Source organism: Mastomys coucha, unplaced genomic scaffold (assembly GCF_008632895.1).
Source record: "Mastomys coucha isolate ucsf_1 unplaced genomic scaffold, UCSF_Mcou_1 pScaffold15, whole genome shotgun sequence".
NCBI classification, from domain to species: domain Eukaryota; kingdom Metazoa; phylum Chordata; class Mammalia; order Rodentia; family Muridae; genus Mastomys; species Mastomys coucha.
In genome coordinates this window covers 132,341,537-132,363,704 of record NW_022196897.1, presented here as the reverse complement: position 1 = coordinate 132,363,704, position 22,168 = coordinate 132,341,537, and the positions used below count along the sequence as shown (strand labels likewise).

Genomic DNA, 22,168 nt, shown 5'->3' with positions numbered 1-22,168 from the left:
TTGTCCTATTTAAGGCTTTGCTTAGAACTACAATCTAAAGGTCAGAACAAGTAGTTAATCAACACAAATGTGTTCAAACTCCATTCTGCTAGTAGCTGTTTACTTTCAATTTAAAGCAAATCAGAGACTCAATTCTGTTCACTAAATACAAATATCTTACATAGGCTTGCTTTGTTAACTGCACTGAACAGTAATGGTTCTAAAAATGAATTTTGGACCATATTAAAAAGCATATAGATTTGATTTTTAGATATGAATTTGTGCATATGAGAAAGTAATGCATTATATGGTAGCAAAATAAATTCCAGTTCAGATACAAAGAACAGATAATATTCCCCTGCCATTTAATGCCACAGTATCATGGTGGACCTCTGTATGTTAATTATTTAAATTGTTTTTTTTTTTTTTTGAAACGCTGTGATTGCCATCCTCAGGCCCAGTGAGACAGAGAACTGATACACTTGTAAAACGTAAGAAGCTGTTTTATGGCTAGTGAGAACTGGTGAGTAGATCTGGGGAAGTTTCAGAGATACCCAGACTGGGGAACCATTTGCACAAGTCAACTAGCGATCCTCTATCCAGTGAGTATGGAGAGTTCTTTGCAATCTCCAGGTTACATTTTCTAAATTTAATGGTGATGGAAGTTTCTGACATAAGAGTTTTAGTTTTGTTCAGTTTTGCTTTAGATAATTTATCTGTAATGGAGTAAAGTGTTTTTGTTTTGTTTTGTTTTAATCTCTGTAACCTCAGTAATTGCTTAGGTAACTTCTAATAAAAAACTGTTAAGCTATATAAGCTTAAAGTCCACAATTTCACAGTAGTGCCATTTTATAAATACAAATTAAGGCATGTTATCTTTTTACTTCAATTCTGAAATAGGGTATAGAAAAACAGCCCCAGAACATCTTTGAAATTAATGTCCAATAGAGGAAGCATATTTCAAGAATGGGCCACTTGTTACTTTGTTCCTTGACCTTTTTCCTAGTTAGAAATAGAGGACACAGTTACCAGAAATACAACACCTTGGTTTTCTGACCCATTCAGGGAGGGCAGAAGTCTCGAGAACCAAGGCAGAGCAGCAAAATCACCCTGTGGCCTTTAATTGTGGATAGACTGACTCTTGAGAATATCTAGATTTTAGATTTCTAGGTACAGCTAAATTTGGTTACAGCCAACACTTTCAATTTTAAACAGAAATCTGGAGCAGGCGGTGGGGTGGGGCCAGACGTGTTTCTGATTTTCTTACAGGTTCAGCGTTTTCACTTGGCCTGGAGAATTGTAAATATGCAGACTGCATCCAGGGAGTGGAGAAATGATGCTACAGTGCCCCCAAGATTGAAGGTCTGAGATTCCACATTCACCATACTCCACATTTCTCTGTTCCACATTCACCATACTCCACAATTGTCTGGTTGTGAGGCTTCCGAATCCTAGACTTAGGGGAGACAATGGGCCAATTGCCCCAGCCTCCAGATTCCGCAGGGAGGCGAATCAGGACAGACACAGCACAACCACAACCTTGACTATGAAGGGCAGCCCATCCTCGATAACCCTGACAGCCCTATGCTCCCAGGCAGCTCAGCCTCAGCTGCAAAGTCCTTGTGCATCCCAAACCTTCATCCTAGCCAAAACCTTGAGCATTTGACCTCCATCTAGAAGTGGGAGGATTCCTACCCAACACCCAGCTCTGTTATGATATCCCAGGTCTGTGCAAAATTAACCTATAGGTCATTACATCTTATTTGCCTTTGAAAAGCTCAATGGCAGTCAATAACTATTTGCAGAAGGTTTTGTACTTTCACATCACTCCTTTGGGGCCCAAGAGATAAGAAGGTTGCTTTTTCCTTACTAGGTCCTCTTAGCATATGTCTCCAGGTACTGACTTAAAACAATTTAGTGAGAACCCCTGAAAAAAGATGCCCAAAGGTAACATAATGGAATACAAGTAGCAAAACTAGCCTGTTGCCTGCAACACTAAAACTTGAGGGAACATTTACATCTGTAAATATCCTTGAAAGCTTTAAACAGCACTTTACTGTAGCAACAGCATTTTTCTCTAGTAAGAGACTGCAGAAGAGGAGGATCTATGTTCCCTGGGCATACCCACCTGTTTCACAAGAGAGAACCTTCTGTCAGCTAACTTCATTATGCCCTTTACTTAAGACTTCTTCAGGACCCTTCAGCCAAAACCAAAATTTAAATATTAAACCAAAACCAGGAGACTGAGGAAATAAAAAGCATTAGTAAGGGTTTGGAAACTCCATGAAACTATAGAGTAAGACACATGCTCCCTTTGGAAGGTATATCCCTTTATTTAGAAGCTAGATAGCTTTCATATCTGGAAAGCGAGAGACATTAATAGTAGGATTCATTACTATAATGTGGTGTGAAGGTAACATACAAAGGTTGACAATTCCTAGTGAATACTCTTTGTTCCAATAATAAAATGATCCTGCTGCTTTCACCAGCATCAGCAATGAATTCAACAGTTTCAATTAATTCAAAGGTGGATTTTTCCCCCACATAATAAAAAATTAACAAGTGGGCTTTAGCTGTTTTCTAAAGAATAAATGTCTAAGTGAGAAGGTCAAAAAGAAATCTTACTTTACCATATTAGGCTAGAAAGACTGAGACGAAGCCTCAGTCTTCACAGAAAGGTAACCAGTCTAAGTTTGTTTTGGTAATTAAATGAAAATAGCTGTGTGTCAACTCTAAACTTGCATTTAGGGAGTTAGTGTGCTTAAATGAAAGGGAATAAGATCCAGACTGAATTCTACTGTGAAATATCACTTAAAATATGCTTAGTATAAATTCTTTAGCTAAAAAACTTCAAATCTGAAATTTTAAAAGTGATCCCTAAATAAGAGATTTAGAAGCCATTAAAACTAAACCACAAGTATGAAATTTGCTCTTGAAGTGCTAACCATATCCTCTTAAAACATACGACACTGACTGGCTCAGAACATCTAATTGTAGGAACTGCTTTCTGTGTAAGCTGGCACTGTAAATAAGTCTGAATAGGCACCGTAAGTCAAGACTTCAGCTGAGATAACCAGACACCAGACACCAACATTTTTAAAGTTTAGCTTTATTATTTTTTTTTTTACTAAAGTCCACAAATTTCTGTAAGACAAGTACTTTAATGAAATGTTTTCAAAGAAATGTTGAGCAATATATGCTCTGGTCTGCAGAACGTGCAGCTCAAATGTCCATACCTAATTATTAATGTGCATTAAAATCAGCCTAGAGCTGTTTTGAATTTTAACCATAATGAAAACCCAGGACTCCTAATTTCATCAAATGTGTTTACAAGCAATTATAAATTCAGACCCACTGTATTATGCAATACACATCTCTAGAAAGCAACATAAAACAGTGAGTTCAGATCAGTAAAAATATACACACAGTTAAAAGAAATACACAAAGTACTGTGGTTTTATTAAAAACTACTACTTGAGAAAGAAACCTTTCCACAAATAGCATAAAAATGTAGAATGGTGAAAGGAATGTGGAAAGCTTTACAAAAGCTTAATTCCAACTGTATCTTCCCGAGGGTGGTGGCAAAGGATATTTCCGTCCTTCTCTGGGATATCCCTGAAAGTAAACAAAAGAAAGAATTTATCTCCTGGATTAATAACGCCTAATATAGAAATTAACATCTTTGTGGAAGAGCACCTTATGAAGAAGTAAACTTTTTCTTAAGGTACATCATGTGGGAAGTCTTCAAAAGTATGTTGTCTAAGCCTACAGCTCTAACGTAGCTTGTTACAAAGCTGAAGACACACACAAAGGTTGAATTACTGAACACTAACTCCACAGCATTACTAACAACCACATCTAGGAAATTCCTTAAAATGCAGACAAATGAACAATGAAATGCTTCTTGTAAGTGTGTAGAATGGAGTTTATTTTTATATTGTTATTAGTTCCTTGAAAATTTCCCTGTTTTAATTACTGGTGAGTAGTCAACCTACAGGATCTACACCCTACCAGGAGGTAAACCCTTGAATAAACCAAAGCCATCAACACTCTCCCTCTCCTTCCCAGTGATTACCAGGTGCCAATAGCTCCTTAAGTAGGAGAGGGACTTTGTGTCTCCCTCCCTCCTCTCTCCACGTTGGACTCTGTCTGGTCTGAGCCTGCACAGGTATTGTGCATGCTGTAAAGACAGTGCCGTAAAGTCTTCCTACCATTCTGAGCTCTTGGTAGGAAAGTCTCTTTATTTAACCAAAGGAAGAGACTTACTGGGGCCTAATGGCTAGTTATTTTTAGGAATATATATGATTTTTTGCTAGATGAAAAGCAGAACATTAATAAAACATTTATATAAAAATAATTCTTAATTATTTTTCTAAAGGTTTAGGAATATAGCTCAGTGGTAAGAGCATTTGCAGGATGAGTATGGTACCGGGTTTGGTTCTAAAGGGAAGAGGAAATTCCTATTTAAGACACAAGGTTCTATTTTATCACTTACACAGCTTATGTCATATGGCATGGCAGATCCTGGAGGCTGTAATGTGGGCTAAGGACTTGTTTAGATATATTAAGGTCACTACAAATAAAATGAAAGCATGATTCTCTTTAACAATAAACTCTAATTTCAATAGTTGCAATTTAACAAAAACTATGTGGAATTGAGACTAAAAGGAACGAGTGTACTTCCAAAAAAGAGTCTTCTAACTTGTTTATGTATCTTCTTAGCAAAGAATTTTACTTCTTTCAACAGCAGAGTCCTCCAGAGGGAAATCTCCTTGGCCACTTCAAAAGGAAAGATGACCTGGGGCTCAGTGTCCGCAGCCCTGCCTTCAGACTACGAGGCCACAGGAACTTGGGTTCAGGGTCCACAGCCCTGCCTTCAGATTATGAGGCCACAGGCTGTCAGTTCCTGACTGCAAAATGAAGTGACTGTACTCAGCATCTTCCACAGTTTCTCATGTCTTCATTTTTAAAATGCTGTTATTTTAATTGCCTAGTGCCATCTAAACTCCAGGAGCACAGACAGCAGTAATTTCCTAATATGACTTTTCAGAGATGTTGAATAGAAAAAAATTTAAATTCTATGGAATGATTTTAATGAATCCTAACAAAATTTTCTCAAAAGGCAATAACTGTAAGTAATTAAGGTGACTATTTTCTTGTAAAGTTGAAACGGACTTACAAAAATACACTTTTAAGGCATCAAAATGATTTTTCTTCCATGTCAGAGATCTTAGATTAAGGGAGGCGGGGACACAAAGAAACAGAAATTAGAAAACCAATATACAAAGTACTGCAAAGGCCTGAAGGCCACACCAGGCAAACAATAAAACTACTCATGTCACTGCAGATACCTAACTCCAGGAACACTACACACCAGAGGTGCAGTATTCCAAATCCTGTTCTCTACCAAGGGTTGATTTAAGGACAAATTGTGTTCAGGCTCACAAACTGCTAGGGGAAATTATATTAAACAGACCTTAGTTTTAACTATTTCTAAGACTTAATGGAATTAAGAAAACAAAGCTATATCATCTCAATTTATCTATGAATATAATGTTCATTTGCATCACATGGCAGAAAAATGTATGGAAAAATCTTCAAAGAGAAACTTGCTTCCCCAAGGAAGGACTCAACGGCAACCATTTAAGAGAATTCTAGAATGAATAAAGACAACCAGGGAACAGGTACTTTTGTGTTTGTTTTATTTTATTTTACTTATATTTTACTTTCAGCTTCCAGGCAGTCTTCGTTTGTTAATGACAGACCTAGTTTACACTAGAATACAATATCCTCTAGGCTAAAAAGAAGTGCTTTGGTGACTGTGACCCCTCTTACTCACCACTAACAGCTATGATAAGGGGGCTTCTAGGCTGGGATTCTTGAAGACTGCCCACATACAAACTATTTAGGTGAGATACTTGGCATAAATGTATTTTTAATGATGACAAAAGTTCACCTAAGCTGCTCTATTAACAATTTATCCATAAATACTGGTAACAAAACATTAATTCCTAAGAGGCAAACATAACAGTGAGCAATATGCTGATTTTCGTCTGCAGCCCACATTGTATTTATTACCTGTCTCCCTCCTCGATGATCATCACGTCTGGGTGGATATCCTCCAGGCCCAGCCAGCATCTGGTACTGATTTGGCTGGAAGGATGCATTTTGGTTTTGGAGCATCCGGTTCCATGGTAATAGAGGTTCAGCTCCAACACTTCTGTAAAAAGATATTTATATCAGAAGCGAAGTCTGCTTTACAGCACAAGCCTAAAATGGACAGGTTATCTCCTCCAAATTTTAAGATAACCCAATTTACCTAGATATGTTATACAGAATATGAATATGATAGCCTTTGTGTTTCTGGTAACAAGTGAACTGTACTGCATTTCATAAAAAAAAAACCAAAAAACAAAAAACACCACAATTTATTAAAAGAGATGTTTACAGCTAGTGGATGGCTCAGAGGGTCCAAGTACCTGCCTTACAAGTCTGATGACCCAAGTTCAATCCCCAGGACCCAAGCTGGAACCTCCACATGAGGTTAATACCCCACCACCACCACCACATAAGTGTACACACATGCAGTAAATTATTTTTTTAAGGGGAAAGCATAAAGACAGCTGATTAACTTTTATAAAATATTCTGTATGGTTTTAAATGTGAAGTTTCTTTGTATCTGGATCCACAATCAGCACGCTGATTACATTTATGATGCTGTCCAAAAGAGTAAACATGTACAAGTAGGAGAAAGAGGCTTTATTTTAAAAAATGTCTGGACTCGTTCTTAGATTCTATTCTTTCTAGTTAATTGCAGGTTGCAAGTGAATTCTTACTGCTGAGTATTTTGAATCCAGGGTAGGGGACTTGGCAGTTTTTTCCCATCCATTATTCTGCTCAATATGTCAGAAGGTCTGATCGTGAAGAAACCTTTTCAAGTTCTATTGATGCAGTTTTCAATTGACCACGGTGACCTAGCAACATGAGCACTAATTGGCATGGGCTGACTGGCATTTGGTGTACAGTTTACATGGGAACACAGATTCAACAGCTATTATAACCCAGTTTGCTGTCCCAGATTACTGGTTGAAAGACATGTTTTAATTGTCTTCAAGTGCCTATTTTAACTTTTAGATACACAACAACAGGTAGAAGGCATTAAATCATAACTTAATTAAATCCTGTCACATAAACAATGTAACAAAGATATTTCTAAAGACAATAATCACCATTTAAAATGAAACTTTCCCAGTAAGAAATTTTTAACTTCTATTTACAGTCACAAAAAATAAACAGAAAAAAAATGTTCCTGTATACTTTAACACTAGAAATTTTGGGGCCAAAGATGATGCCAGGAAGAACTAAGTAAAATCTCTTATATTCACCAAGGTTCTGACTAACCAGCTTTCACTATAATGATATCAGCATATGAATTTCACTTCTTTGTGGGAGAGAAAAATGTTAGGGATAAAAGCCTGAAGTTGGTCTCACTGGGTGGTGGACTAATACTTCTTACAGTTAGCTATTTAAATCTGAATCTATCCTCTCTAGTCTCCCTTCACTTACAAGCCTTCTTAAAAACAAAACAACAAAAAAGCAAAGTAATTATTCTTGTCTAACAGTTCAAAGACAACAGCTGTCTGAAGACTCAAGGAAGGCCAAAGCAACTTTTATAGAAAGGGGTGAAACCAGAGCTCAAACACAACACGCCACATGTGATTCAAAGTCAATTCAAAGTCAGAGTGAGGTACCTATGGTTAGGACTTATAATTATCTTTAGTATCAGTACAAATGAATTCTGGCAAGAATGTCCTATCTGATTCAGAAGATAGGCTCTATGCACAGGTAAGGATGGCCTCTTCTGGCCTCTGCATAGGTAAGGGGGCTGCTTGCTGGTAATGGGTTATAATCAAGGATCCTCAATGTGGGATACATGTGCAAAGCCTACAAACCAAAACTGCAACTCATACACTGTACTGTGATTAATTTTTCTTTTTAGTCTTAGTAAATTTCATAGAATTATGTTGGCATAAATAAGTCAGAAGGCAAAGCTGGGCGGTGGTGGCACACGCCTTTAATCCCAGCACTTGAGAAGCAGAGGCAGGTGAATTTCTGAGTTCGAGGCCAGCCTGGTCTATAGAGTGAGTTCCAGGACAGCCAGGGCTACACAGAGAAACCATGTCTTGAACCCTCCCCCCAAAAGAAGGCAATGCCACAGTATAAAACATACAATTTTTCTTTTTATTCAAAATAATCACTAATGTTTTTGACCAAAGATAATTTCTATGATGAAAAACATTAGTAATAAAATTTAAAGAAAAAGAACAATGTAGCAGTGGTATATACTACCATTTTCTGTTTGCTGGTAAGAACACTTGTATTTATCATGAAGCAATCATTTTTATGTTAATTATATTAATTTGCAAATACAAGCAAACTGAAACTTTGAGAAACCCTAAAGTTGGCTTACCCTAACTTCTAATGTGTGGTGGCGCACACCTTTGATCCCAGTACTCTGGAGGCAGAGGCAATTGGATCTCTGTGAATTTAAGGCCAATCAGGTCTACTTAGCAAGTTCTAGTCTAGCCAAAACTACATAGTAGGAACTGTCTCAAAAAAAAAAAAAAAAAAAAAAAAAAAAAAAAAAAAAAAAATTAAAAAAATCAGATGGTGGTTGCGCAGCCCTTTAATCTCAGCACTAGGGAGGGAGAGACAGGCAGATCTCTGTAAGTTCAAAGCCAGCCTGGTCTACAGAGTGAGTTCCAGGCTAGCCAGAACTACACTAAGAAACCCTGTCTCAAACAAAAACAAAAACAAAAACAAACACAAAAAGGCAAAATAATAAATAAGTAAAAGTATGAGTTAGTGGTTATAAACTGAGGTAACTTATAAGGCAAGACACTACTTGGTATTGCAATGACAACAATACTCTCAAGCTTCCAAATTACGGCTCTAGAGAATAGTTGGGACTAAAGCCTACCAATTTGAGTAGTTTAAATTTGTACAATGGGCAATCACATTATTTAAAGATTTTCCCCCCCATAATTGAGTTTAAAAACCACAAATAAAAATTAAATTGAACGGCTGTGTTGTACAGGCTGAAAAGAAACTCAAATGCTGGCTAGTCCTGCACAGAGTCGGCACCATTAACTGCAAGTTACTCTGGGGGAGACAAAACTTCTGTCTCAACCTCCTCAGTGCCCAGATAACAGATACATGCCACCATCCCTATTTCTTACTGCTTTTTTTTCCTTAAAGAAATCACATGTATTTATTTGCCTGTGTGTATATGCGTGTGAGATCAGAAGACAACTTGCAGGAATTAGTGTTCTCCTTCCACCACTGAGTCCTGGGGACACAAGTCAGGTTGTCAAGCTTGGTGGCTGGTCCACTGAGCCCTCTCACCAGCTGTATTTTTAGGTCAAAGGGATATATATAGATTTAAGTACTGTCCCAAAGGAAGAAATATGCTACAGTTTAGGAAACAAGATATACTCAAAAGTCATGTTCTAATAGGATTCTTAACAACACCCAAAAATAGTACACTGGAAATGCTCTAAACTAGGTATGCTCTGGTAAACTGGTAATGCTCTAGGTATTACAAAAACCTGGCTCTCATAAGACTACCACCATCTATTATGTATAATCTTTTGGTAAAGTAAAAATGGTTCCTACTCTGTCTTATAAGGTCTGACTATCTACAATGACAAGTGCTATGGAAATGAGCAATAAGCTGTAACCACCTATTAGCTCAAGAAGCTTAGGAGAATAAAATGGTTTAGTTCACTAGTACTTGGGAGGCTGAGACACAAAGAGTGCAAGTTACATACCAATGTGGCCATATAGTGAGATCCTACCTCCCAAAATAAAGACTTTCATTTTCTAAATAACAATGAGTTGAGGATTCTATAAATGCTTACCTTTAACTTTTTCTTTCAGGGATGATGTTAAAGTATCTAAAACACTACCCATCCACCCCCCAAAAAAACCCAAACAAAGTCAGGGTAATAACACTTCTTGGTGAGGGTAGAATAAGAACAAGAAAATGATAAAGCAGCAGCAGGGCAAGGAAGAGTATAGATGGTAGTCCTAGACCAACCTTCCATGCGTACACAACACAAAGAACGCTGCGGCAACAGCAGAAAGAACCCCAGAAGTGGAGGCTGATCCTTCATGTCCTTTGATGTGCTGTGACTTTATATTATGTTCAGAGTAAATAGTTTGAAGAGTTCTGTTCTACTAAAACATTTCTTGGTAAAGAATAACATGGAAGACTGACCTTGGATAAGCTACTGAATGTGTTTCAGTTTTTGTAAAAATGAAAATTAAAAGCACATCTATGAGAAGATGTTAACACAGTGCTGATAATTCTTAAGCTGAAGAAACACATTAGAAATTGTTATTAACATACTGAAAAAGTGAACAAAGATATGAAAAAACCAAATATAACAATTTAGAAGAATTTATCCCTTTATTTGTTTTAAAATGGTGTTGAGCTGGTCATGGTATTGCAAACCTGTAATCCCTACTCTCAGGCTTGAGAGACTGAAGCAGGAGGACTAGAAGTTGGAGGTCAGCCTGGGCTATTTGATGATAATTAAATAGTATGTGCAGTATGCTTTGAGCATGTACAACATATACTTACCAGTTGTACTAAATTTAAAATATGATTTGCATGAGGTAGCTGACACCATCAATAAACAGCGATATTACACAAATCTTTGTAGCAATCTTGAAGAAAACAGAAGGCAATTTTGGAAGGTCTGGAGAGCTGCTGAGTGTTTGTGCAAGAAGAGCACTGTTTCTGGAACCACTTGTTAATGCACTCCATTCATTGAAGATATGAACAGATTAAAATAGCTAACTCAGCAAAGTAAAAACAGATTGTAACTGAAAAGGTGAAAAAGGAAGATTTACTTTCATGAATCTCCATTTGGTTTTACATTTATTGATGCTGTCAAAACCAGCCTGGACCGATACAAAACACTCTTACATAAATGATTCTACAGATAATAATATAATTATTCATAACATGCCCATCTGACTTCGCATGGCAGGTACATCTGACTTAGGAACACAGAACTTATGAATGACAGAACACATGTCACACATCCCTTGTTATTAAACCATGTCACATCTTCCTAGTCCATGGTACTTATTAGACTGCAGATCCCATAATCCTCTTCTGAGTCCCTTCTGCATTTAATTCAGTTCAGTCTTAAGTAGTTAAAGAAACTGTTTTCAGTGGCAACTAATAACTACTGACCTACAGTGACACTGCCCTACAATAGGCCTGTCAGCCCTGAAAAAGTTGTACCAAAGAAGCTGATTAGGACTTGAAGAGGTCTGCAGTAAGAATCAATAGCTGGTCTGTACTAATGCTGTGCTGCTGGCAGACATGATAAAAGTGCAACACCATTAGTTATGCCTCATTAAACTGCATAACCCTGCTAAAGAGAAATTTGTTTAGCTTGACAAAAACCTAATACAATTTTAAGCTCTGTGTTGCATTTTTTAGAGTACCTCAATGCATCAATAAAGTCCAAAAAACACAAGGAACACAGGAAACTATAAACAAGAGCATTTACTTCAAAGTATTAATTACATTTTTCCTAAAAACAAGTGCAAGAAAAATATTTGGGGTGAGAAAAAGCATTACTTAAAACCAGGTAGGTTTTGGATTATAAGTAGCCAGCATACCCCAGATATCAATCAATACAGGAAGCATTTAAAGCACGAAAGCTTTATTTAGCATTACCTGTCAAATCTATGCTGCTGGAAAAGAGGAGGAGGACCTCGCCAGGAATCTTGGGGCCTCATATCTGGAAAATAAATGGGAGGAGTTCACAAAACACTTGCAAAAGCATCTATCATAACCTGCCCACATGGATTATAGTTCAAAGTTCCTGAAAAAGGAATGAGATAGCATATAAACCAAGTAAGCAAGCTAGAATCAGAATTAGCCATTAATGGAAAAATAACCAACAGAATTAGCACAGACTTTTGTTGGTTATATTTTTGTGACTAAGAAGGCAATTTTGGTAACAAGGCAGTTTGGTAACTTCTCTCTCACTTCTTGTACTGTGTGGCTATGTATCACATATATAGACTTTTTACATGTGTATCTTAAATGTTATAAAAAAAAGAAAGAAAGGATCTCAGCCTTTTTCATGACTGGACACTGAACTAGTAGTACTAACTCTAATGGAACTATGACACTTTCCTCATGAGTGTGCCAACTGCAACACCATCAAATAGAAAGCATACAATCTTTCCAACATACAACACCAAGAAAAGCTAATGAAAGAGCCACTTATTTTTCTATAGTTTCGTGGTCATCAACCCCCCACCCCCACCCCATTACTCTAAAGCAGAACTGGCAATTTAATATACTTAGATAATCCAAATGGCTGCTGCTCTCCTACATACACTGAACATTCCAGGAAGGAAAGGTCCATCAACTCCTGGTCAGGCACAGCACAGCGTGCACATTTAAAGCTCTCAAAGGGGCAGTATCAACCAACCACTGCTCTTGGCTTCTGCCTTACAGTTATTATCTGCTGCTAGTATGGTCTGCTGTGACCTAATTAAAACAGCTAGATCTAGAAGTTGTATATTCACTATGTGAGGACAGTGGCCATTACCAGACTGCCAAGAGCAAGAACACATAACATATTCAGGAATACATTTTAATGGAAACACAAACCAAAACCATGCTTCTCAAACTGCTTTCCAAAAGAATGAAGAAATAAAAGCTTAGACCTAGTTAAGAACCAAAAAAATGTACAATTTGGTTTTACAATTAAAAATCCAAAAGAGCCGGGCAGTGGTGCTGCACGCCTTCAATCCCTGTTTAGAAAAACCAAAACCAAAACCAAAACCAAAACCAAAACCAAAACCAAAACCCCCCCCAAAAAAAAAAAAAATCCAAAAGAATTAATGCTTTTAAATTTTTCATAAAGCACAAATGGACCAAGTAAAGTATGTAACAACTGACGACACAGCTGGCCTCCTCTGCTCTGGGCTTTCTGCCCACCTCTACAGGACTGAGGTTGTTCTCTAGATATGGGCAAAGACTGGTACCAACCTGCAGTTTCCAGCACCCAACTAGGGGCTCCTCTTCCAAAAAGGAGAGGAAGACCTTCACCAGAAAGCCAAGTAGCCTCTCTAGCTGAATTACATTGTTTTACTGCTTAACACTGGTATTATTAGCAATAAAGCTAAGTCACAATGTAGAAAAAGCTTTCAAATGGTCCAAAGATATAAAATAGGGTTCAAAACCTCAGAAATAGGAGAAGAAAGCTGCCCATTCTGGGACCAGAATGATTCAGACTATAAATTGTCAGAAAAATCAGTATTTTATCTCAGGCTAGCCTCAAAATCTAAGTAGCCGCCAAGATGATCTTGAACTTCTGATCCTCTTGCCTCTGCTATTTTAAGTGTTTGTTATTAGAGTGAGCAACAGGACCATGCCTGGTAAACATGGTGCTGAGAGATGGAACCCATGGCTTTCTGCTAGACAAATTACCAAGTAAACTAAACCTTGACCCCAAAGAAATCTTAAACAGGGAAAGTCTAGAAATTCATATAAGAATGACAATTGTTTCCTTTGTGAGGCTTCCTTAGATGGAAAACTTAAAGACATTTACTAAACAATGACCTGCAATCTATGAGAAAATAGTCCACTGAAAATAAAAATATGTATTTGTACTTTTTCTGATTACTTTGTTTTTCTGATTGTTTGAAGACCAATGACCTATTCAGATGGTATACAAAAATTAGTAAGAATCAGTTAAAATGTTTAAAAACTTGTATTTTATGTCTTTACATGTACAAAACTAGGTAATAGACTGACAAAAGTAAACAAAACAAACCCAGCAGAATGACTGATTTAGACGCTGCTCAGCTGTACTTTGCATGCCTCTGCGCTTCACCCTGGAAACATGTTTATCATTAAGACTTCATTCTCTAAGACTGGTTCCATGGTGTATCCTAATAACCACAGAATGCATACCCTCTACAGTACTTAGAAAAGCTTTCTATGAAAACCCAATTTATTCAAGATCAACTAAAGACAATGAAAAAGACACATGCACATTAAAACAAACTTTCCAGAGCCATTTACCCTAATGTTTTCTGAAAATGAAGGGGAAAAATATTTTATTTTTTCCTAGAAAGTATACAATTGAAGGGTAATGCCATCACTACCATCTCTTCACATATATTATATTCAAACATGATATACATTAAATTAAGCATAGGTTATTTTTAAGAACTAATACAATCATACAGAAGCATCAAGGGTGAGCACTTCCTAACAGTCTATCTTTAAGTGTGAGAAAATAGTGACAAACATTCATTTCCATGTCATCATTTCCAGATACATCAAGTGCTTCTATATTTAATCTCACTTTCAGAACAACCCTTTTTCACATAATCTTAGCATTAGCAAATATGATGTCTTGCTAAAACTCGCACTAGTAATATTTAAAATTTTTTTCTGTCATATATTATTAAACATACTTTGCTTTTAATCCAAAAAGAAAAAGAAAAAATAGCCACAAGTATTTTCAAAGCAACTTTTAAACAAATTTTTTCACGTAGCTCTGAGTAATACACATAGCCCTTAGGTATTCATAAAGTAGAAATATGTCTTAGCTTATAAGTAATGAAGTAGACAGTAAAACAAACTTATTACCATTTATTTGTATGACTCTAACAGAAGATCTTTTTGAGTGGGAGGAAAAAAAATTACGAGACAATGAATTGCACTTCAGAAGGCACAAGAACAAGGAGGGGGGCAGTTAATTTTTTTCCTTTGGTCTTTAAAAAGGTATCCCTTTTCTAGAGCTCTAAGGCCACGTAAACCAGCTTCGCCAACAGCTTCTCAAGTGACAATTTACTTAGCGTGGCAATCATGGAAAAGATTTCATGTACTGACTGCAGTAATAACAAATCAATTTTCAAATGCAGATAACTGACAAGTTTACTGATCAAAATGAAAAGAAGTCATGTGCCATCTTCTCTGGAATGTAAAAACTGATGCTTTATTCATACTGACTACTCAAGGCTACACTTGACTCCAAAAAGTTATCAAAAAACAAAGAATTATAATGTGACTCAAACTGTCACATTAAAGGTAAACTAAAGATCAACAATAAGAGACACCAATGGCAAACAACTGATAGAAGAGGCACTTTGACCAAATGGTTCATCTTCAGTGTATTTTACTCCGCACCATATTAAAGAGAATAATTATGACACTAAAAATGCTTTTGAAAAATTAAGTGCCTTAGTTTTCAATTTTACTAAAATAAAACAGTTTGTAACCAAAACTTCAAGTTGCAAATTTATAATGAGTGATGTTCTACAGGTTATGGGCTCCTGTTAAGCAAAGTACCACTAACCTAAGCTAACAGTTCCCAAAGAGGGATGTTTTAGATTTTGTTGTTCTATAGGTTTGGGTTTTGTTTAAACAAGATCTCCCTCTGTGGCCCAGTCTGGCCTCAAATTTGTGGAATCCTTCTCCCTTCTTTGCTCCACCGATTCTGATAGGATTAGAGATGTGTGTTAGTAAACCCAGAGAAACTGATTTTTAGTATTATGTTTTTTTTGTGTATGTGTGTGTGTGTGTGTGTGTTTGCAAAGATTTATTTTTATTTATATGTTATGGATGTTTTACTTTCACAAATCTGCCTACAATGTGCATGCTATGCTGTAGTCTAGAAGAAAATAGCAGATCCCCTGAAACTGGAGTTACTGATGGCTATCAGTTACCACATAGGTCCTGGGAATTGAACCACGTGCTCTGATAGTGAGTGATGACATTGTAATCAATTTCAGAGAGTCATGTAAACCAGCAAAGTCAATCAGACACCAAACCTGATAACAAGCGGGCCCTGAGAGAAATGAAACCTTAAGAACCTATTTCTTCTCATGTACTATATCCAAAAAGTCTGTGCTTCAAGTTAGAAAATGGTTTATAAACCAACTGACATTAAAACCATGATAGGCACAGAGCACAGACACTTCTAACAATTACTCACTTCACCTGGCACTTTAACAGCTAGCTACTCAACATCCCTAAAAGTAATGCCTGGCTCTATGATATATAGTACTGAGATATTATTTGGATCAAGAAAGAGTGCCTTAAGTCTTGTGTAGTGGATTAAGCCCATTGTCCTAGCATCAGAAGGCTAAAACAGAAGAATTTCTGTAACTCTGAAGCCAACCATGGCTACTTGCTAACAAAACCTTACCTCAAAAAAAAAAAAAAAAATAGTAACAACAATTGAGTTGGAAAGGAGGGAGAGTAGAGAAGTGAGAGGAAGAAGGGAGAAAGATTTAAAGATTTCTGTGAGTTCTCTGCATTAAAGCAACACCCTTTATTCCAGGTAGTAGAGGAGACAAAACCCAAGACCCTGACAAGCAAGGTAAGGATCTACTGTTGAGCCACATCCCTAGCCCCAATCTACCTTTGAAGTTTAATTTATAAAATATTACAAGCATTAAAAGCATAGGCTTTTAAATGTCAATGCCCCTCAGACTTAACAAATGCTAGTTAGTGTCTTGCCAAATGCTTTTCTCCCCCATGCTGCCCTTGTCTGGTTGGGTAGCAACTCTATGAAGACAGTTTAGAGAACCTGGCACATGATCTGTATCTTCCTGATGAATAAGCACATATGGATCTCAAAAGTAACATTAAGTAGGAACAAAATTAAAATCAATGGTAAACTTAGCATATATAACCCTCAACTATTTTCTATCATTACTAAGGTGAGGGGTGAAAGAGAGGCCAAGGTTTTCTCAGATAAGAGATATTACTACTTAAGTTAACACCTGGCTTTATGCTAGGTAAAACTAACATACAATTTTGACCAAGATAGGAATACTTTTCAGCCTCTAAATGATCACTATTTCATATCTAATAAACCTATTTAACTGTTTAAATACTTTAGTTATCAATGGATAGACATAAACCAACTGCATATACCTCTTCCTGCATAGGTTAACTCAGAAATAGGCTTATAAATAAAGGAAGAGATTCAGTTCATCTTATTCAGTTAGCTAAATACAAACAAGACAGAAAGTATCTGTATAAAGAATTCTCTTACAAGTCTTCTAGCAATGTTTAATTCTATCTCTACATCAAAGCAACAATCTTTCTTGGCAGTGAGGATGAGAAAGCAACCTTTGCTGTCATAGTTCATTTAGAATATACAATAACCAATCAGTTAAAAACTTACTTGACATAAGTTTTGGAATCTGAGTCTGACCTCTCAGCAGTGGCCTGTATGTGTTCCCCTGGTAATTGGCAGGTGGTGGTGCAGTGTTGCTGTAAACACCAGTCCCCGAGCCTCTTGGTATAACATGGCTGTAAAAGAGACCCTTACATAAGAAAAAATAGAGAGCTATATACAGAGATTATATTAATACATTAAACTGACAAATCAAACACTGATGTTTCCTCTTTACTGTTAGACCTGATTAATATAAAAATAAGGTTTATAATCAAACTAAGGTTCCAAACTGTACACAATGGTAATGGTGATAAGAAATGTTCATCTACCACATTAAGATGTTCGTAACCCTCTAAGAAAGGCAACAAACAGTAACAAGGTTTCCAAACAGTAACAGTATCAGTGGACATGTTGAAGCCACCCAGCACCCTGCTGTCCTGAGGTAGGTGAGATTCTTATCCCCTTCCTAGGAGGGAGCTGACTGCAGAGCAGAGCAGAGCAGAGCAGAGCAGGAGAGTGACTTCTACAAATACAGGAAGCAGCTGAGAAGAAGACTGACTTCGACTCTTAACCTCCATCATTTAATATACAAATTACATGCCTCCAGAGACTCTCTGCCCGAATTACCTTTTCACTCTTTAGATGTCTCATTAACATCAAAATACCTATAAATGAGTTATCATTTTAATTGCTGAATTATGAGTTATTAACATTTCCTCCAGCAAGCTGCTTTGAGACAGGGTCTTGCTTTGTAGCCGGAGTTGGCTTCCAATTTGTGATCTTACCTGAGCTTTCCAGGTACTATAGGCATGTGCAACCACACCCACCCCAGACCATCCTTTTTTATCCCAGCCTGAACTTTCATTGTTTCAATGTCCTCTAAACATAGTTTCTGCCCTAGCTAGGAAAAAAACAATTCACAGCTAATAAGGGTAAAAGATAAAAACCACAAATTTATACAGAAAATACAGATGATCAAATAAACATTACCTTAGCTGGCAGAAAATTGTCAATGCAAACAACAATGACATACCACCTTTGATGCATGCATAGGTAAATAAGAATTTAAGAGCCGTGTCTTTGTTTTAGTTATTTATTTAAGTAATGTATTGGTTAACACTTCATAAAGACACTCTTGTAACAATACCTAACGAATCCAAACCTTCTTGCCAGTAAAGGCAATGTTTCATCCCTTTGTTAGAAAACTAGAATAGATTCTTCATGCAACATATAATCAATACATAGAGAAATATAGAACTGAACACCTAGCCGGGTGGTGGTGGCGCACGCCTTTAGTCCCAGCACTTGGGAGGCAGAGACAGGTGGATTTCTGAGTTCGAGGCCAGCCTGGTCTACAGAGTGAGTTCCAGGACAGCCAGAGCTATACAGAGAAACCCTGTCTCGAAAAACCAAAAAAAAAAAAAAAAAAGAACTGAACACCTAAAATGAAGAAGTTAATCAGCACTCTGAAGGCAGAGGCAAGTGTAACTCTGGATGTTTAAAGTCAGTTTGGTCTACATAGTGAGTTCCAGGCCAGGCAGGGCTACAAAGAGATACTGTCTCAACAGGACAGAAAAAGATATATATACACAGACAGACACATAGACAAGGCAGGAGAAGGAAAAAGATGATTATCAAAACCACTAATATAGATACAAACTTGTTGTGCTGTGTAGTCTCTTAAATATCTATAGCAGAAATACTGACTTGTTTATGGAATAACTCAAGAAAACAACAACAACAAAAAAAACCCATAATATACAAACAGGAATTACACAACTCACCCTAAAGTTCTAAAGGCTGCTTGGTCCAGGTGAACAGGCCGCCGGTCCCGGTTAAAGCCAAGCTGAGGTTTCCACTGCCGCCCATTGCTGGATTTTTCCCAGTCACCAGGTTTCAGAACTGCTGCTGGCTTTCTGGCCATTTAAAAATACACTATTTAGGATACAGGGATGAACACTGCCAGAAAGCACACATCTTAGGTAGGTAGTTGACTGTTGTTACCTTGCTCCTGGAAGCATTACAGCTTTAAAAACATAATCTTCAGCAAACTGTGGATCTTTAAAATTAATACTGAAAGAGAACAACGAAAAACTGAATGATTTGATAGTGTCATTGGTTTTAATTTTCAAGGAAACAAAGACACTAAACAAAGATGTCTAAACAGAATAACTAAAATTGAAAGCTGTCCAAATTGTTATTTTAGACAATGATTTTGTCAAATGGTTAAATATCTTCCTTACCAAACTACCTCTGATCTCTATTGCATTGTCTTCAGGTAACTTTCTCTATAGAAAGAGCCAGGTTCTAGATAACTGTAAATGATCACAGAGAAATAATAAGACAGTATCCCAATTCTTAAGAATTTCCAGTATAATACTGGGAAAACTGAGAAAATTTATAGCAAAACATAAAATGTGTACACAAATAGTTAAGCAAGTGTGCTAGATAGCTTATGGCAACTTGACACGAGCTACAGTCATCCCAGAGGAGGGAACCTCAATTAACAAAACGCCTCCATAAGATCAGGCTGCAAGCAAGCCTGTGGGACATTTCCTTAATTAGTGATTGATGGGAGAAGACCCAGTCTACCCAGGGTGGTGCCAATACTGAGCTGGTGGTCCTAGGTTCTATAAGAAAGCAGGCTGAGTAATCTAGAAAGCAACACTCCTCCACGGCCTCCATCAGCTCCTGCTCCCAGGCTCCTACTCTTTTTGAATCCCTGTCCTAACTTCCTTTGATGGTAAACAGTGACATAAAGCATAAACTAAATAAACTCTTTCTCCCCATGTTGCTTTGATCATGGTATTTCATCACAGCAATAGAAATCCTAACTAAGACAGCAACCTATAGAGGGAAACAAACACTAAGAGCCTCACTAAACATCACACACCCTGATCTAATAAAGTCTTGGTTAACACTTAAAGCTATACTGAATAGTTCAATTAAATTCCATTTCTGGTGGTGGTAGGTGTATATATACCTAGCCCCCTAAATTGTTAGGTATATGTCCAAGTCATCCTGCTGAGTCAGCAATGGCCATTCTAGAAGTTTAGTTATATATAAGGTTTATACTCAAGAATGCTTATGACATCCTTATTCAGCATGTTGTAATGTATAATCTAAATGTGTGAATTACAACTTGTTAAAGAAACAAGGTTCATCTTCGGAAGACAGGTGAAAAAAACAACAACAACAAAATATGACATGGGTAAAATATAAACACAATAGACCAAACATATATTTCAATTTATTATTTGTGATTTCTCTGTATAATCACTACCTTCCTGTCAAGCCTATCATTTTAATATTTTTCCAAATTACTCTTATGATTGTAGTTGTTACAATCAGTAATATTTTTTTTTTAACTGAATCACTTAGTTGAGATTTTGAGTCAGCTAATTCTTTTCTTTCTTGTTCAGTATCACCATTTTTACAATAGGGTCCATGTGTTACCAAAAAAAAAAAAAAAAAAAAAAAAAAAAAATTACCCATAGTGAGACCTCAATTGTGTATTTTAAATATACAAATCACACTTAAAATAAAATTACCACAAGCACAAGAACCCACTGAACAGTACTTCATTCAGTCAGTTGGTTCATCTTCCACTTACTATCTTTATCCCTAGTGTGTCTTACTGGGCAAAGTGGAAGGAGGACAAACAGGAACAGCAGTAAAATGTTTCAGAATGTTGTAATGAACGCAGAAATGATGTATCTGTTGTCATCAGGGCTTGGCAAACACAAGGAAGGAAAATTTGCTATGTATACTCTCAAGAACTCAGTCTTATAATAGCTATCTTGTTCCATTCGGTAGGTTTCCAATCTGCTAGGCTGCCAATTATACACACAGTCTGAACACAGACTGATTAGGCACAAAGCCTATCTCCCCTTCTAAACTGAGAAATAAAGAAAGTTTCATAGTTGTTTTATAAATAAGGAGTGTAGACATGCAATGAAAGTTAAAGCTGTGTGTTCACTTGCCTCCTATAAACCATAGTATACATGAATGAGGGAGGGGGAGGAGAACAAAAGAATTCTTTTATCAGGGGACCAAGGAAAACACAAGGGGCTGCAATTTAAGGTACAATAAATAAGACTAATTATGGAATGGCAGAAAAAGATATTGCAGAAATCTACAAAACACCTGAAATTAAAACCAATCTTACTCAAACCATTCCAAAGGACTGAAAAGAGACTATGTCAAAATTTATTCTATGAGGCTAGGATTAATCAGACATCAAATTACACAAAGACACAACACACAAAAGCAACATACAAACCAGTATTTCTGATAAACACATATATAAAAAATGTCAACAAAATCCTGTCAAGGTGAATCTGACAGCACATCAAAAAGATCAAACACTATGATGGGGTAGGGTTTATCCCAGAGATGCAAGAACATTCGTCCAAGTCAATAAAGGTAATGTCTCTGGGATGGTTTGAATATGTGATGTCCTTCATACACTCATGGTTTGAATTGATCACTAGATATTAAGAACATTTGTGGAGGTTGTAGAAACCAGGAGGTGGCCTACCTGGAGGAAGCAAGTCACTGGGGAGCAGGTCCTTGTGAGTATGTATTTAGGGCTACTTCCTACAACACTCTGTTTCCTGGTTAGTCATGAAGTAAAACAACTCTCCTCTGCTTCACATTTCCGTTATGATAATGCTTTGCCCAAGTTTGTGAGACCAAACAATTATGGTCCAAACTATTTAAAACTGTAAGCTCAAATAATCAATCCTCTTGTTTCAGGGACTCTATCAATAGGAAAGTAGCTAATGCAGCATTACATTAACAAAATGAAGGGCAAAACAGTATGATCCTCTTAATAAAAGCATCCAATAAAATCCAACATTCTTTCATGATAAAAATCCTCAGCACATTAGACATAGCAGAAGAATATGTCAACATAACAAAGGCTATATATGAAAAAGCATAACCAA

The 22,168-nt window shown here is 36.8% G+C and overlaps 1 protein-coding gene across 2 annotated transcripts in view; it reads right to left on the bottom strand.

Moving 5' to 3' along the window:
* Window positions 1-3,071: 3,071 nt before the first annotated feature.
* The window catches only part of Xrn2 (5'-3' exoribonuclease 2), a 65,672-nt gene continuing 46,575 nt past the window's right edge, over window positions 3,072-22,168 (bottom strand). For both annotated transcript variants that reach the window (XM_031372146.1, XM_031372148.1), the window contains 6 exons: window positions 19,224-19,292; window positions 19,004-19,135; window positions 17,226-17,353; window positions 11,738-11,801; window positions 6,058-6,199; window positions 3,072-3,594 (listed from right to left, as the gene is read on the bottom strand). In XM_031372146.1, the coding sequence (XP_031228006.1) occupies window positions 3,529-3,594; window positions 6,058-6,199; window positions 11,738-11,801; window positions 17,226-17,353; window positions 19,004-19,135; window positions 19,224-19,292 (601 nt within the window). In that variant the 3' untranslated portion in view covers window positions 3,072-3,528. The remainder of the gene's footprint in view (window positions 3,595-6,057; window positions 6,200-11,737; window positions 11,802-17,225; window positions 17,354-19,003; window positions 19,136-19,223; window positions 19,293-22,168) is intronic.